The sequence below is a fragment of the Choloepus didactylus genome, assembly GCF_015220235.1.
Source record: "Choloepus didactylus isolate mChoDid1 chromosome 25 unlocalized genomic scaffold, mChoDid1.pri SUPER_25_unloc1, whole genome shotgun sequence".
In the NCBI taxonomy this organism is placed as follows: Eukaryota; Metazoa; Chordata; class Mammalia; order Pilosa; family Megalonychidae; genus Choloepus; species Choloepus didactylus.
In genome coordinates, this window is record NW_023637606.1 from 2,988,040 (window position 1) to 3,000,393 (window position 12,354).

General features: G+C 47.2%; 1 protein-coding gene across 1 annotated transcript in view; it reads left to right on the forward strand.

Moving 5' to 3' along the window:
- The first annotated feature begins 2,156 nt into the window (after positions 1-2,156).
- The window catches only part of ATCAY (ATCAY kinesin light chain interacting caytaxin), a 53,528-nt gene continuing 43,330 nt past the window's right edge, over positions 2,157-12,354 (forward strand). Inside the window, exons 1-2 of the mRNA XM_037824205.1 lie at positions 2,157-2,497; positions 5,183-5,295. Of these exons, the coding sequence (XP_037680133.1) occupies positions 5,219-5,295 (77 nt within the window). The 5' untranslated portion in view covers positions 2,157-2,497; positions 5,183-5,218. The remainder of the gene's footprint in view (positions 2,498-5,182; positions 5,296-12,354) is intronic.

Here is a 12,354-nt window from a genome sequence, read left to right on the forward strand (position 1 = left end):
GCCCTGGGAAGTCTTCCGAAGCACCCTCAGGTCACACTCTCCAAAGCTGTCTCTCTAACAGCCTAGAATTCTTTGCATCCATCTCAACAGAACATGAGTTCTCTGAGAACAAAGTCTTACTCATGTATCATGCCCCATTGTCCCCAACCCCAGGGACTGACAAGGATTCCCTGCTGCTCAGGAAACATAAGTGTCTCTTCCAAAAGCTCCGTCTCCTCTAGCCAGGGGGTGGAGAGTTTAAACCTTGTGTTGGGGTCTCTGAGTTTTTCCATATTAAGGGTTTCTTTCCCTGCTGTGGCACAGCTGGCCTTTATGCTTTGGATGTGGATAGCAAGGACCCTGGTGCAGCCAAAAAGAGGAGAATGCTCTCTAGTGTCCATAAAGGGAGCAATCATATATTCTACCTGTGTTTCTTGAACATCTCTGTTGTGCCAGGTGATTCTGCCCCGTGCAGAGAACATAGCAGGAAACACAACCAATCTCCGCCCTCTTGAAATGTATGTTCTAGTGAAGGGGGCAGAGAATAAACAAAGAAACAAGTCAATGATTTCAAACAGTGCTAAGTGCTGTGGAAAAATCCATTTCCTCAGTAAGCTCAACACAGTTACCATATGACCCAGAAATGCCACGTCTACATATAGACCCAAGAAAATTGAGAACCAGAATTTGAACAGATACAAATTTGAACAGTACATCGATGTTCATCCAGCCTTATTCGCAATAGCCAACAGGTAGAAGCAACGTGAGCGTCCATCAACAGATGAATGGGTGAACAAAATATGGTATTTCCAGACAAACGAATATTGTTCAACCATAGAAAGGAATGAAGAGCTGATACATTCTACAACAATGGATGAACCTGGAAAACGCTATGCTCAGTGAAAAAAGCCAGAAACCAAAGGACACCTATTGTGTGATTCCATTTATACGAAATGTCCAGAACCGGCAAATCCATGGAGACGGAAAGGAGATTAGAGGTTGTCAAGGGGCTGGAAGAGGGGAATGGAAAGCGTTTGCTAATGCATTTGGGTTTTCCAATTGGGGTGCTGGAAAAGTTCTGGAACTGGTTAGAGGTGACAGTTGCACAATATTGTGAATGTACTGAGTGCCACTGAGTTGTACACTTTTAAATGGTTAAAATGGTAAATGTTGTGTTTTGTGTCTGTTACCGCAGTAAATAAAAGCATATTGCACTTAAAAAAAAAAAAAAAAAGGCAGACCAGGCAGCGGAAAAAGGGGTGATGGGGTGGGAGGTGAGGCAGGGTGTGAAAAAGGAAAGCTTCTTTGAGGACATGATTTCTGAGCTGACATCTGGAAAATGCAAATATATGGGGGTGAGCATCCAGGCTGTGGGAACAGCAGGTGCAAAGGCACATGGTGGAAACGAAGTTGTGTCCATAGAAGAGGCAAAACAAAACAAAACAAAACAAAGAACAAAAACAAAAATGCAGCATAGTGGTTTCAAGGGGGCAGGAGAGAGCCCCAGGCCTCGGTTGCTACTCGGGGGTCTCAAAAATGCAAGGTGCCCTCTATTCATCATCTCATTCAATCCTGAAGGGGCAGAACTATAATTTCTCCATTTTTTGGATGAGAAAACTGAGGCCCTGGGAGGTGCCAGGCCCTTGCTGGTGAGCGGCCAGGCCAGGGTTCCAACCCCCTTTGGCTCCCACCCCTCCACTGCGCCACTGTCGCCTCCAATTACTCCCGCAGCAGCGCACGATCGCAGCGATGGGGGGCGCCTTTGGCACCGAGGCTCCCAGGAAGCAAGTGAGAAGTTTCTGTCTCCCCAGCACCCAGCCCTGCCCGGGACTCAACCAGTGGGGGTCCGGCTGGGGTCACCCGGGATCTCGGGGTCATTATTTCTTCTGCATAGACTGCTCCGAAGAGACGTGTCCCTAAGAGCTTTATTCCCACCCCACCCCCACCCCCGCGTTATCTAAGGAATGAGGCCATTGCCAGCCTTGTCTTCTTTCTTTATTTATTCCTTGTTTTGTTTTTAAATCCATGAGGCACCCCCAGGAAGTCTTCTCCTCTGCTGCCCCTGGCGAAGCTCCCCGAGATGCTGGCGGCTCAGCCAATGGCGAGGACGCCATCCTGGCAGGGGGCTGTGCCCGGGGATCAGATCCGCCCGCCCTGCACACAAAAGCGCTGCAATTCACCGTCCTGAGCGAGCCGAGCCTCCGCCGGCTGCGAGCTGCAGAGAACCAGATACCTCGGAGGCAGCCGCAGCCCGAGGTACGGGGTGGTGGGGAGCCGATCCGTGCACCCGCATTCCACCCCACCCCACCCCACCCGGGAGAAAAGGACCCGTGTCTGCGCGGGCCACGCTGGCTCCGGGATGACCGTCGTTGGCTGCGTTTTGCGCCCCTGCGCGCGGCTCCGGGGCAGGCGCTGAGGGCTCGGGGGGCCGCGCTGCGGAGACGTGGGGGACCCCCGCTGCCTCGGGGCAGGTCTCGGCTTTGTTTGCGAGTGACGCGGAGAGGCCGTCGCCGCGGAGGTGAGTGCACCTCCTCCCTGCCAGCTCCTGCCCAGGCAGGTTTGCCCGGAAGGGAGATGTCTACTCTGCTTGCAAAGGGTGTCTACGCTGCTTGCAAACCCCTTGCCGACAGTTGGGGCGGGTGGGGGGGGGCAGAGAAGCGGGTTCTTGGGACCTCCCGGGTATGCAAACACAGCCACCTTTTTTACCTAAAACCGGGAAGACCATGAATTTCTTACCCCACCCACCCATCCCCGTTTTTAGCTGCGAGGCAGAGATTTGCACCATTTTCAGGACGAGCTTAGAGATCAGGCGGATAAAAAAAAAAAAAAAAAAAAACACCTCGGCGGGCTTTCTGGGAAGGTGAAATGAACAGCTCCAACCTCTGCTTGCCTTTCCTATTTTTCTAATGCTCAGAACGACTGGGAAAGCCACCCTGGGTGGATTTGGAAATCGATTTTTGAGATGCACACTGGAAGGTTTGCTCTGTTGTTGGGAGGGAGGAAGTGGTTCAGGATATCCATAGCCCTTCTTTATCTGAACATGGATGGAAGGTGTTAATAAGTCACCATCACTGTGTGTCACCGTGTCGCGGTCCTCGCGTGTGAAGCTGGGATCTGAATTTGGGGCCCTGTGGGAACCCAATCACACCCTGTATTTAGAGGTTGTGTGGGCTCCGACGCGGGGACTGGGAGTTGGGGCAAGGCTTCCTGGGGGCTGGGGTCACACCCAGCTTGGATGGGGACCCCAGGTCTGCAGAGGAAAACAGACACAAAGGCCTCTAGATCAATCTCCATTTGTGGGAACTTTCTCTTGGAAAGGGAAGGCAGCTGCGGTTCTGCTTTAGATCAGGAAGCGATTTTTCCTGCGTCTTGCGTCTTGCTGTCCCTCCCCCAAGAATGGATGACGACATTCAGGATGTTGACAAGAATCTAGAGAGAACGTTTCTTCCTTGGATGGGGGAGAGGCTAGTTTTATCCAGCCCCCCACTCCCATCCTGACCCTCCCCTCACTCAGTCTCCTTCTGCGTCCTCTCTTCCTGAGTCACCATCCCAAGCGAGGCTGCAGGATGACACGCCCAGCTAGCAGCCAGACACCAGCCCCGGGGAGGTGGCTGCTGTTGTGTCGTGGGCCTAGCACTCAGGGGACCTTCAATGCCGGGAAATGGGAATAACAACCCAGGGACTGTTTAGAGGATGAACTGATGCATCGCATGACAGAGAAGGCCCTCCATTGCATCCTTGTACAACATACAAAGGCACAGAGAAACCACTATTTCATTCAAAACATTCTCTGCCTTGGCTTGATGGACACGTGGGACCCAAATCTGTATTGATCAGGGTTCTCTGGAAAAACAGAACCAATAGGATATACATGTGTTTATATATATAAATATATTGAGAGATTTATTTTAAGGAATTAGCTTCCACCTTTGCAGGGGCTGGTGAGTCCAAAATCTGTAGGGCAGGGTGGTAGGCTGGAAATTACAGTAAGGGTGATGTCAAAGCCTTGAATCCCAAATCTGTAGGGGTGGCCAGTGGGCTGGACACTTGGAGAGGAGTAGACAGTGAGACGGTGCAGTCTTGAAGCAGAATTTCTTCTTTCTTTCAAAATCTTAGTTCTTTGCTCTTAGGGCCTCCAACTCATTGGATGAGATCTACCATCATGGGCAACGTTGGGCCAAACAAATGGACGCCATAACCTGGCTAAGTTGACACATAAAATAAGGCATTTTTGGGGGTGTAGGGTGTCGAGCTGTACCCCCTGACCTCCACCCACTCAGTGCTAGCAGCCACACACACACCCCCCAGTCATGACAACCAAACCTATCTCCAGACACTGCCAAGTGAGAACCCCAGTTTTCAAAGGACAGATGGGTGGTGTTGGTTGAGTCCCAGGATCCTGAGATGTTGTGGCTGCAAGTTTTCACAAAGGTCATCTCTCGTCCAACTCTCATTTACAGGCAGGGAAACTGAGGCCTGTCTGGGGAATGGCCTGGGGGTGTGTTGTAAACCCAGGTAGACCCTCATCCAGACCTCCGGAGAGCCTAGCACTTAAGCCACCACCCAGAGGTCCCCACCCCCACCCTCCACTCTGCCCACCCCTGTGAGCTCCTCAAACCGAGCTGGCTTTTTGGGGTTGGCATTACTGTGTCCCTCACTGCCTCAGTTGGCCCTGGGGTCAGGTTGTCAGAACTTGTTTCTTCGCGGGGAGACAGAGAGGCAGGGCAGGTGGCCTGGAGCAGACAGAGGAGGGTTGGGGCTGAGCAGGTGCAGTTTTAAAGTGGTAATCCCAGCAGGGACAATGAAGCATACTAACGATTAATCGGCACGTCGATAAGAAAGATCTTCAGATGGGATTTATCGCTTCCCATTGAGGTCCATAACAATGGAGGGAGGACGTGTCTGTTTGGTTTCCCTGGAGAAGGTGGACTTCAGAGCTTCCAAAGCAGGAGCTTCCAAAGCAGAACCTTCCTCACTTGGGTTCACACTCCAGACCTCCCTGGGCAAAGCTGGGTGTCCCCAACTCTCTAAGCCTCCGGCTCCCCATCTGTGAAATGAGGGTGATGCTTGCACAAGATGATAGATGCAAGAGCTATTTGCAGATCGATTTCCAAAGTGCTGCACACAGGTGGGGAAATTCTTGTTACAATTATTGTCCAGTAAAACCCATCTGTCTGTCTGTCTGTCTGTGGCTCCTCTTCAGGACTTTTCTTCAAGCTGTAACCTCCTCCTGGTTCCCATGGGGACCACAGAAGCCACCCTCCGGATGGAAAACGTGGATGTGAAGGAGGTGTGGCAGGATGAAGATTTTCCCAGGTATGGTTTCCCAGATTTTCGAACCTGTAGTGGAAGGAGTGGGTCTGGGGTATCTCCATGGTGGGTAGAGAAAACACAACAGTCAAGAACCTCTGCTCTCTGTAGCCCAGTCCGCTTGCTTCCGAGTGGGAACCTGGCAGGGATGTGCCCCATTCCCATGGATCCACCATCTCATCACCCCTACACTCCTTGAGAGCTGGGATGGCATCCGTGAGGTGTCTCTGCCACACAAAATAAGTGCTCGATGAATATTTTCTAAATTTAAGATTTATTCTCCCTGACTCCACACACCCAAAGCTGCCAGAAAACCTCCCACCCACCCCACCCACGCTATGTTAAGAATGCTAAACATTTTTCTTAAACCTCTTCATTGATTTTTGCAGTCTTCTTACCTGGTTTGTAAGAATCTGGTTGATAGTGTATTTTTACCTGCAGGTACTTTTCCCATTGAAAGTTCTGGGTCTAGCCCCTGCCTGCTTCTTTGACCTTGTCTCCCATCACTTTCCGCTCTGTCCAAGCCCCTCCAGCCACACCGGTTTCCTTTCCGTTCCTTTGCCTTGCCCAATTTACTCTTTTTTTTTTCCTTTTTTTCCTTTAATTGCTCTTCCTCATCCCAATTTGTACTCTTATTACCTTTGTGTGTGTGGTAATGAAAATGTTCAAAAATTAATCCTGGTGATGAACACACAACCACACAATGAACAATCAAATGTACACTCTGTATGACTGCATGGTACGTGAACACATCCCAACAAAAACAAATTAGAAAAATAAAATAAAATGACTTCTATTTTCCTTAGCAGATATGGACAGATTGTCATGTTCATAAAATTTACATAAACAGCATCATGTTGTACATACTATTCTGTGTTTTCTTCTGGTTTTAAAAGTAAATTATAAAGATAAAAAAAAGTGCCAGTGAAGTATGTGTTTGGTTTAAAAAATGTTGCCAAGTGAGCATCATAAAATCACCACTCCGAATGAGAAACAGAACCATTGAAAAATATCAGAAATTCCCAGTATATCCCTCACTTACAGCATGCTTTTTCATGTCACAATATGGTTTTGTGATATAACCAAGTTGATATCTAGATTTGGCTCATCCTTTTTAACTGTTGAATCATATTTCATCCTATGAAGGTCTTACTTATCCATTTTCTTAATGAAGTTCGAAATGCTTACAGTTTGTTCGTCTTCACACACACAAACACACACCCACAACTTGCAATAAATATCCTTCCTCTCATCTCCTCGTACATGTGTGATAAGTTTTCTACAGCTGTTTGGTCAGATTTGAGTCATAACCTGTTCATGGGTTGAGAAATCAATGTAAAGGGGGCCCCATTTACTCTTAACTTTCCAATTTTGCATTGACTGTTCCCTCTGCTTGCCATGCTTTTCCCTCCTTTGGGTCTTTGTCCTCAGGTCACTGTCTCAGGGAGGACCTGCCTGTCTTCTTCATCACCCCACTTTCCCTAATTTATTTCCCTTCTAGCTCTTACCGTCTGCAGTAGGCTTAATGAAAACCTCTTTTCTGGAATCTGTGAATATTACTTTGTATGTTGAAAGGGACTTTGCAGCTGGGATTAAGTTAAGGACCCTGAGATTCGGAGAGTCTCCTAGATTGTCTGGGTGGGCCCAATGTCACCCCAAGGGTCCTCACCAGTGGGAAGCGGAGGAAGTTTTGACTGCAGAAGTAGGGGCTGCAGTGACGGCCGAGCCAAGGAACACAGGTGACTTCTAGAATCCAGAAAAGGCCAGGAAACAGTTTCTCCCTTGGAGCCTTCAGAATGAACCAGCCCCAGTAAAACTGAATTTGGACTCCTGGCCTCCAGAACTGTAACGGAAAACATTTGTGTGGTTTTATGCTACAAAGTTTCTACGCAACTTCTTACAGCAGCCATTGGAGGCAGCCATTGCTGAAACACTTTACATGCTTGCCTTGTTCATGGCCTGTCTCTCCACCAGACTGAAATCCACGAGGTGAGGAATCTTTGTTTTAATCACCACTGTATCCCGGCACCAAGAGTGTGCCTGGCATACAGTAGGTGCTCAATAGATGTTGAGCGAATGGGTGACAACCACTGGCAGCAGTAAAAAGCCATGTTAGAAGGATGCCATGCTCATTTGCTGCTGAGATGTGTGATCCATCCGGAATTCTCTCTCCTCTCCATTTTCTCCAACAGCGAGCTGATTTGTAACCTGGAATTCATTTCATCAGCACAGGTTTCCCCAAATTCATTGGCCATTCCCTCTTGCTTTAAGTGCAAACAGTTTGTGCCGGGAGACGATGCTCAGAGAGTTGGTTGTATAAATATCTAGGAAGGCACAATAAAAGGGACAGGGCTTGATCAGCCTGGAAAAGAGAATTTGAAGAGTCTTCAAGCTCGGTCTGTGGTTGCCGAGGACAGAACTAGACAGAATGGCCCAAGCGTTTGAACAGAGGTGAGTGTGCATTCAATATAGAGAAGCGCTTTCCAGCGGTGGGTCCCATCCAAACCAAAATAGGTCCTTATGGGAAATGGCGAGTGTCCTGTGGGATCGTGTCCAAGCAGGTTGATGAAGGGACTTTAGCTCTCTTCTGAGTCCAGTTGTTTCCAGCCCTCTGAGTTTTTGTGTGTGGACCTTTTTGCTTCATAGTGAGAAGTGCCTGTTCTCAGAACAGCCGAGAATCTCTTGCCTGCCCAGTATCGAAGGCGGATTTTCTGCGTGGTCATCATCAGTAAGGCTTTAGACAAAGAAATGTCTCCTTAGCTGGGGCTTCCCTTTTGGAATTTTCTTCTCCTTTCCACGTTCCTTTCTATAAATTTTTCTCTTCAACTCGATATAAGTAATGCTGATAATTAGATATTTAGAAAGGGATTGTCAGGGTACCTGGAGTTGGCAGTTCAGGCAAATTCAAGATTGATTTTTTTAATACTTTTTTAATTGTGAAATTTAACATATATATATATATATATATATATATATATATATACACACACACACACATATATATATAAAACAGTGATAACTTTCAAAGTACAGTTTAACAAGTAGTTATATAGGTAATTTCAAAGAATGTTATGGGTTACAATTCCACAGTTTCAGTTATTTCCTTATTGTGAAATATAAAATATATACAGAAAAAAGAATATATATATATATATATATATGTATATATGAAACAGTGATAGCTTTCAAAGTACAATTGAACTAGTAGTTATATAGGTAATTTCAAAAAATGTTATAGGTTATGGTTGCAGAGTTTCAGTACTTTCCTTATTGTGAAATGTAAGATATATTCAGAAAAGTGGTCATTTTCAAAGTACAATTTACCAAGTAGCTATAGAGCAAATCTCAAAGAATGTTATGGGTTACATTTCCACCATTTCAGTTATTTCCTTCTAGCTATTGCAATACCCTAGCATCTAAAAAAATTATAAAAATATTCAGTATTCATAATCCTTTGTTAAATCCTATCTTGTCTGTTGCTACCCCTTCCTCTCGTTTGATCACTTTCTCCATTTTCAGAGGTGTCCAGCTGTGAGCACCCTAACTTGCTCATATTGAAAAGGGGTGTTGACAGTATGGGGAAGGGGCTGCATCTGATAGTTGACCTTAAAGAGACTGTTGCCTCTGGGTTTTAGGACTTGTCTGGTATAGGAACACTCTAGTGGATATAAGTTTCTGAAAGACAGAACTTAATGAATGCATCTTTTATAGAATCTCAAGTAGGGACCTAGGTATTTGGGGACTACTTTTGGTAAGGGCCTGGCATACTGTGGCCATTTGGGATGTCTAGCTGGAGCTTGCATAAAAATAACCTACAGGACAGTCTGTCCACTCTACTTGAAATCTCATAGCTACTGTAACCTTATTTTGTTAACTTTCTTTCCCCCTTTTGATCAAGAAGGCATTTTCAGTCCCTTGATACCAGGGCCTGGCTCATTCCTGGGAGTCGTGTCCCACGTCGCCAGAGAGATTCATTCCCCTGGATGTCATATCCCACATACAGGGGAGATTAATGAATTTAGTTACTGAGTTGGGCTTAGTGAGAGAAAAGCCACGTCTGAGCAACAAAAGAGGTTCCTTAGAGGTGTCTCTTAGGCATAATTCTAGGAAGGCTCAGCCTCCCCTTTACAGCCCTAAGTTTCTCAAGAGAAAGCCTCAAGATTGAGGGTTTGAAAAAGTAGTAGGTTCCTAATTTCACATAGCATATGTTCTGCCCAAGATAAACAATCAGTGTCTCACATTCTCTTCACTTAGTTGTACAATCATCATCACTGTCAATTTTAAACAATTATCATAACACAAAACATCACAGAGCTCTTATCAGCAGCTAATTATTCATTCCTAGTATTAGTGTAGTGCTGATAAGGTATTCCTATTAAATATAGTCTATAAGATGTAATGGGTAGTTTTTCCATATACTGTTCTGTTGTTAACTCTTTGTACCAGTGTCATACCTTAGAAGTATATCATGCAAACACTTGCTTATATTTGTAGTGCTTCTCTGTGGGTTGCATGCCTTTAAACAACCACTTTCGTAAAGATCAATTTTTAGCAAGAAACTCATGGTGTAGTTAAAAATGCCCTTGTCTGGGGAATAACAGATTTTAGGCCTGTCGCTTGCTCCTGGCATGCCCTGGAGAAACGCACTTTTCCTCGTGTGTAAAAGGTGACATCAGATCGGGTGATCTCCGTGGGCTCCTTCCAGTGTCCAGGTTTCTGGGGGGGCTTCCTGAGCCAGGACTTGGAGAACCTTCTGATTCAACCGCACAGCTCCAGGCAGCAAAACCCAACCTGTCCTAGACACGTGAAACATCCTCTTTTGACTCCACGCTGTGCTCATTTTTATTTTCAGCAGTGCAGCATCATGGAAAGAATACAAGCTTTGGGATCTGACATCTGGGGTCACATCCTAATTTCCCAACAGACTTGCTCGGCCCCCTTGAGTGATTCTTTGGACATCTGAAGGCCTCAGTTTTCTTACCTGTAAAATAGCAATACCTGTAAAATAGCAATATGAATAAATTATATCCCCTCTCCCAAGCCCCCTTGGGACAAAAACAGGGGCTGGATGCAGCTGCTACTGCAAGCGGGGGGCTGTTTGGGGGGGAGGGGGAATCCCCTCTTCTATTTCAGCAGCTCAGTGTTTGCAAGATAGTGGCTTTGCTGTGCAGCCCAAGGCCCTCAAGCTGGGCCTTTAGTAATTCAGTACCAGTGCAGCCTCTTCAGTTACAAAGCTTCTGTCTTCCTCTTTTCTGGAAGAAATAAGTCCCCCTCCTAGCTGAAGCATCCAGCTGCAACTTGACAGACGCATCTCTGTCTGGCTCCTGACAATTCACAAATCTCTTCCTTCCAGCAGTTGATCCCTCCCTGGGGTCTTTGCACACACACCCCATTCCCCAGTGGAAGGAGCCCTGGGGCCCTTTCCAGTGCTCCCTGCCCCTGCCCTGGCTGATCCCCCTACTGTATCAGCTTCCAATGTTTTCCTTCACCCCTGCCCTTCTGCAGATACAATACAGAGCCAGAACTGAAGGTAGCCCGGAGTTTACTGGGTTCACCTGCTACATTTTCTTCATTCATTCATTCCGATGATCTGTCCAGAGCACCAACTGTGTGCTGGGCACTGAGGGATATGGAGAACAAGAAAGCCCCCCCATCCATGGAGGATGCACAGGCTGGGGACAGAGATGGGCTGCCAGTGTACAACCTCACAACCAGATGCCAAATGCCAGCCGGGTTTAGGGTGCTTTCAGCATGCCCGGGTGGGATCTGACCGGATCGGGGAGGTTCAGACCTGAGCTGCGAGGGGTGAGGGGGGAATAGGGGTAGGGCAGGGTGGTCCCAACACACAGGGCAGCACGTGCAAAGGCCCTGGGGCTCGCAGAAGCCACTCGAGGGACTGAAGGATGCTGGGGGGTGGGGAGGGGGCTTGGCCAGGGACTCGCGGCTAAGGGGTGGCAGGCGTGGGCCTGGATGCCGGATGGGGCCTCGGAACGGCCCCCTTGCAGCCGAGGGGCCATGGTTTTTCCTTGTCAGTTTGTCACTTTTTCTTTTGATATTGTTCCCAACTTTGGAAAAGTTGCAAGAATAGTTATTGGGTAGAAGGTGTGTGAGACATGGAAGACTCTGTAGGTTTCAGCCAGATTCACCAGTGGCTAACAGTTTCTCCCTGGGCTTTACGGTTTGTTCTCTCCTCTCCTGCCCCCTCTGTTTTTCTCTTTCCTTCTCTCTTCCCACTTTCCCCTCCCTCTCTCCCTCTCTCTCTCTCTCCCTCCCTCTCTCTCTCTTCCTCCCTCCCTCTTTCTCCCTCCCTCCCTCTCTCTCTCTCTCTCTTCCTCTCCCCCTTCTTCTCTCTCCCTACCTCTGCCCTTGGCCCTTGGGGTTGCTGAGCAGCCTCCCCAGGATCCCCCCACTCAAGGCCAACAGCATCCCCCCTCCAGTCTTGACAACCACAGGTGTCCCCAGATGTCGCCCGGTGTCCCCTCTGAGTCATAATCACCCTTGGTTGAGACCCTGCTCCCGAGTGACTGTGAGTTTGAAAAGAAAAACCTGGTGATGGAAACAAATTAATTTTTTTTTTTTTTTAGCCCAGAAAAGCAGCAAGATTTCCCCACTATTGTTAGAAGCGTTACCTCTGAGTTTTCAAAAATCCTAAAAACAGTGTCTGGGGCCTTACCGTGTGCTCTTTCCAAAACTCATGAGGTCCGATTCCATCCACAAGGAGGTGGTATTATTATTATTTTTTTTATCATCATTTTATTGAGATATATTCACATACCACGCAGTCACACAAAACAAATCGTACTTTCGATTGTTTACAGTACCATTACATAGTTGTACATTCATCACCTAAATCAATCCCTGACACCTTCATTAGCACACACACAAAAATAACAAGAATAATAATTAGAGTGAAAAAGAGCAATTGAAGTAAAAAGAACACTGGGTACCTTTGTCTGTTTGTTTCCTTCCCCTATTTTTCTACTCATCCATCCATAAACTAGACAAAGTGGAGTGTGGTCCTTATGGCTTTCCCAATCCCATTGTCACCCCTCATAAGCTACATTT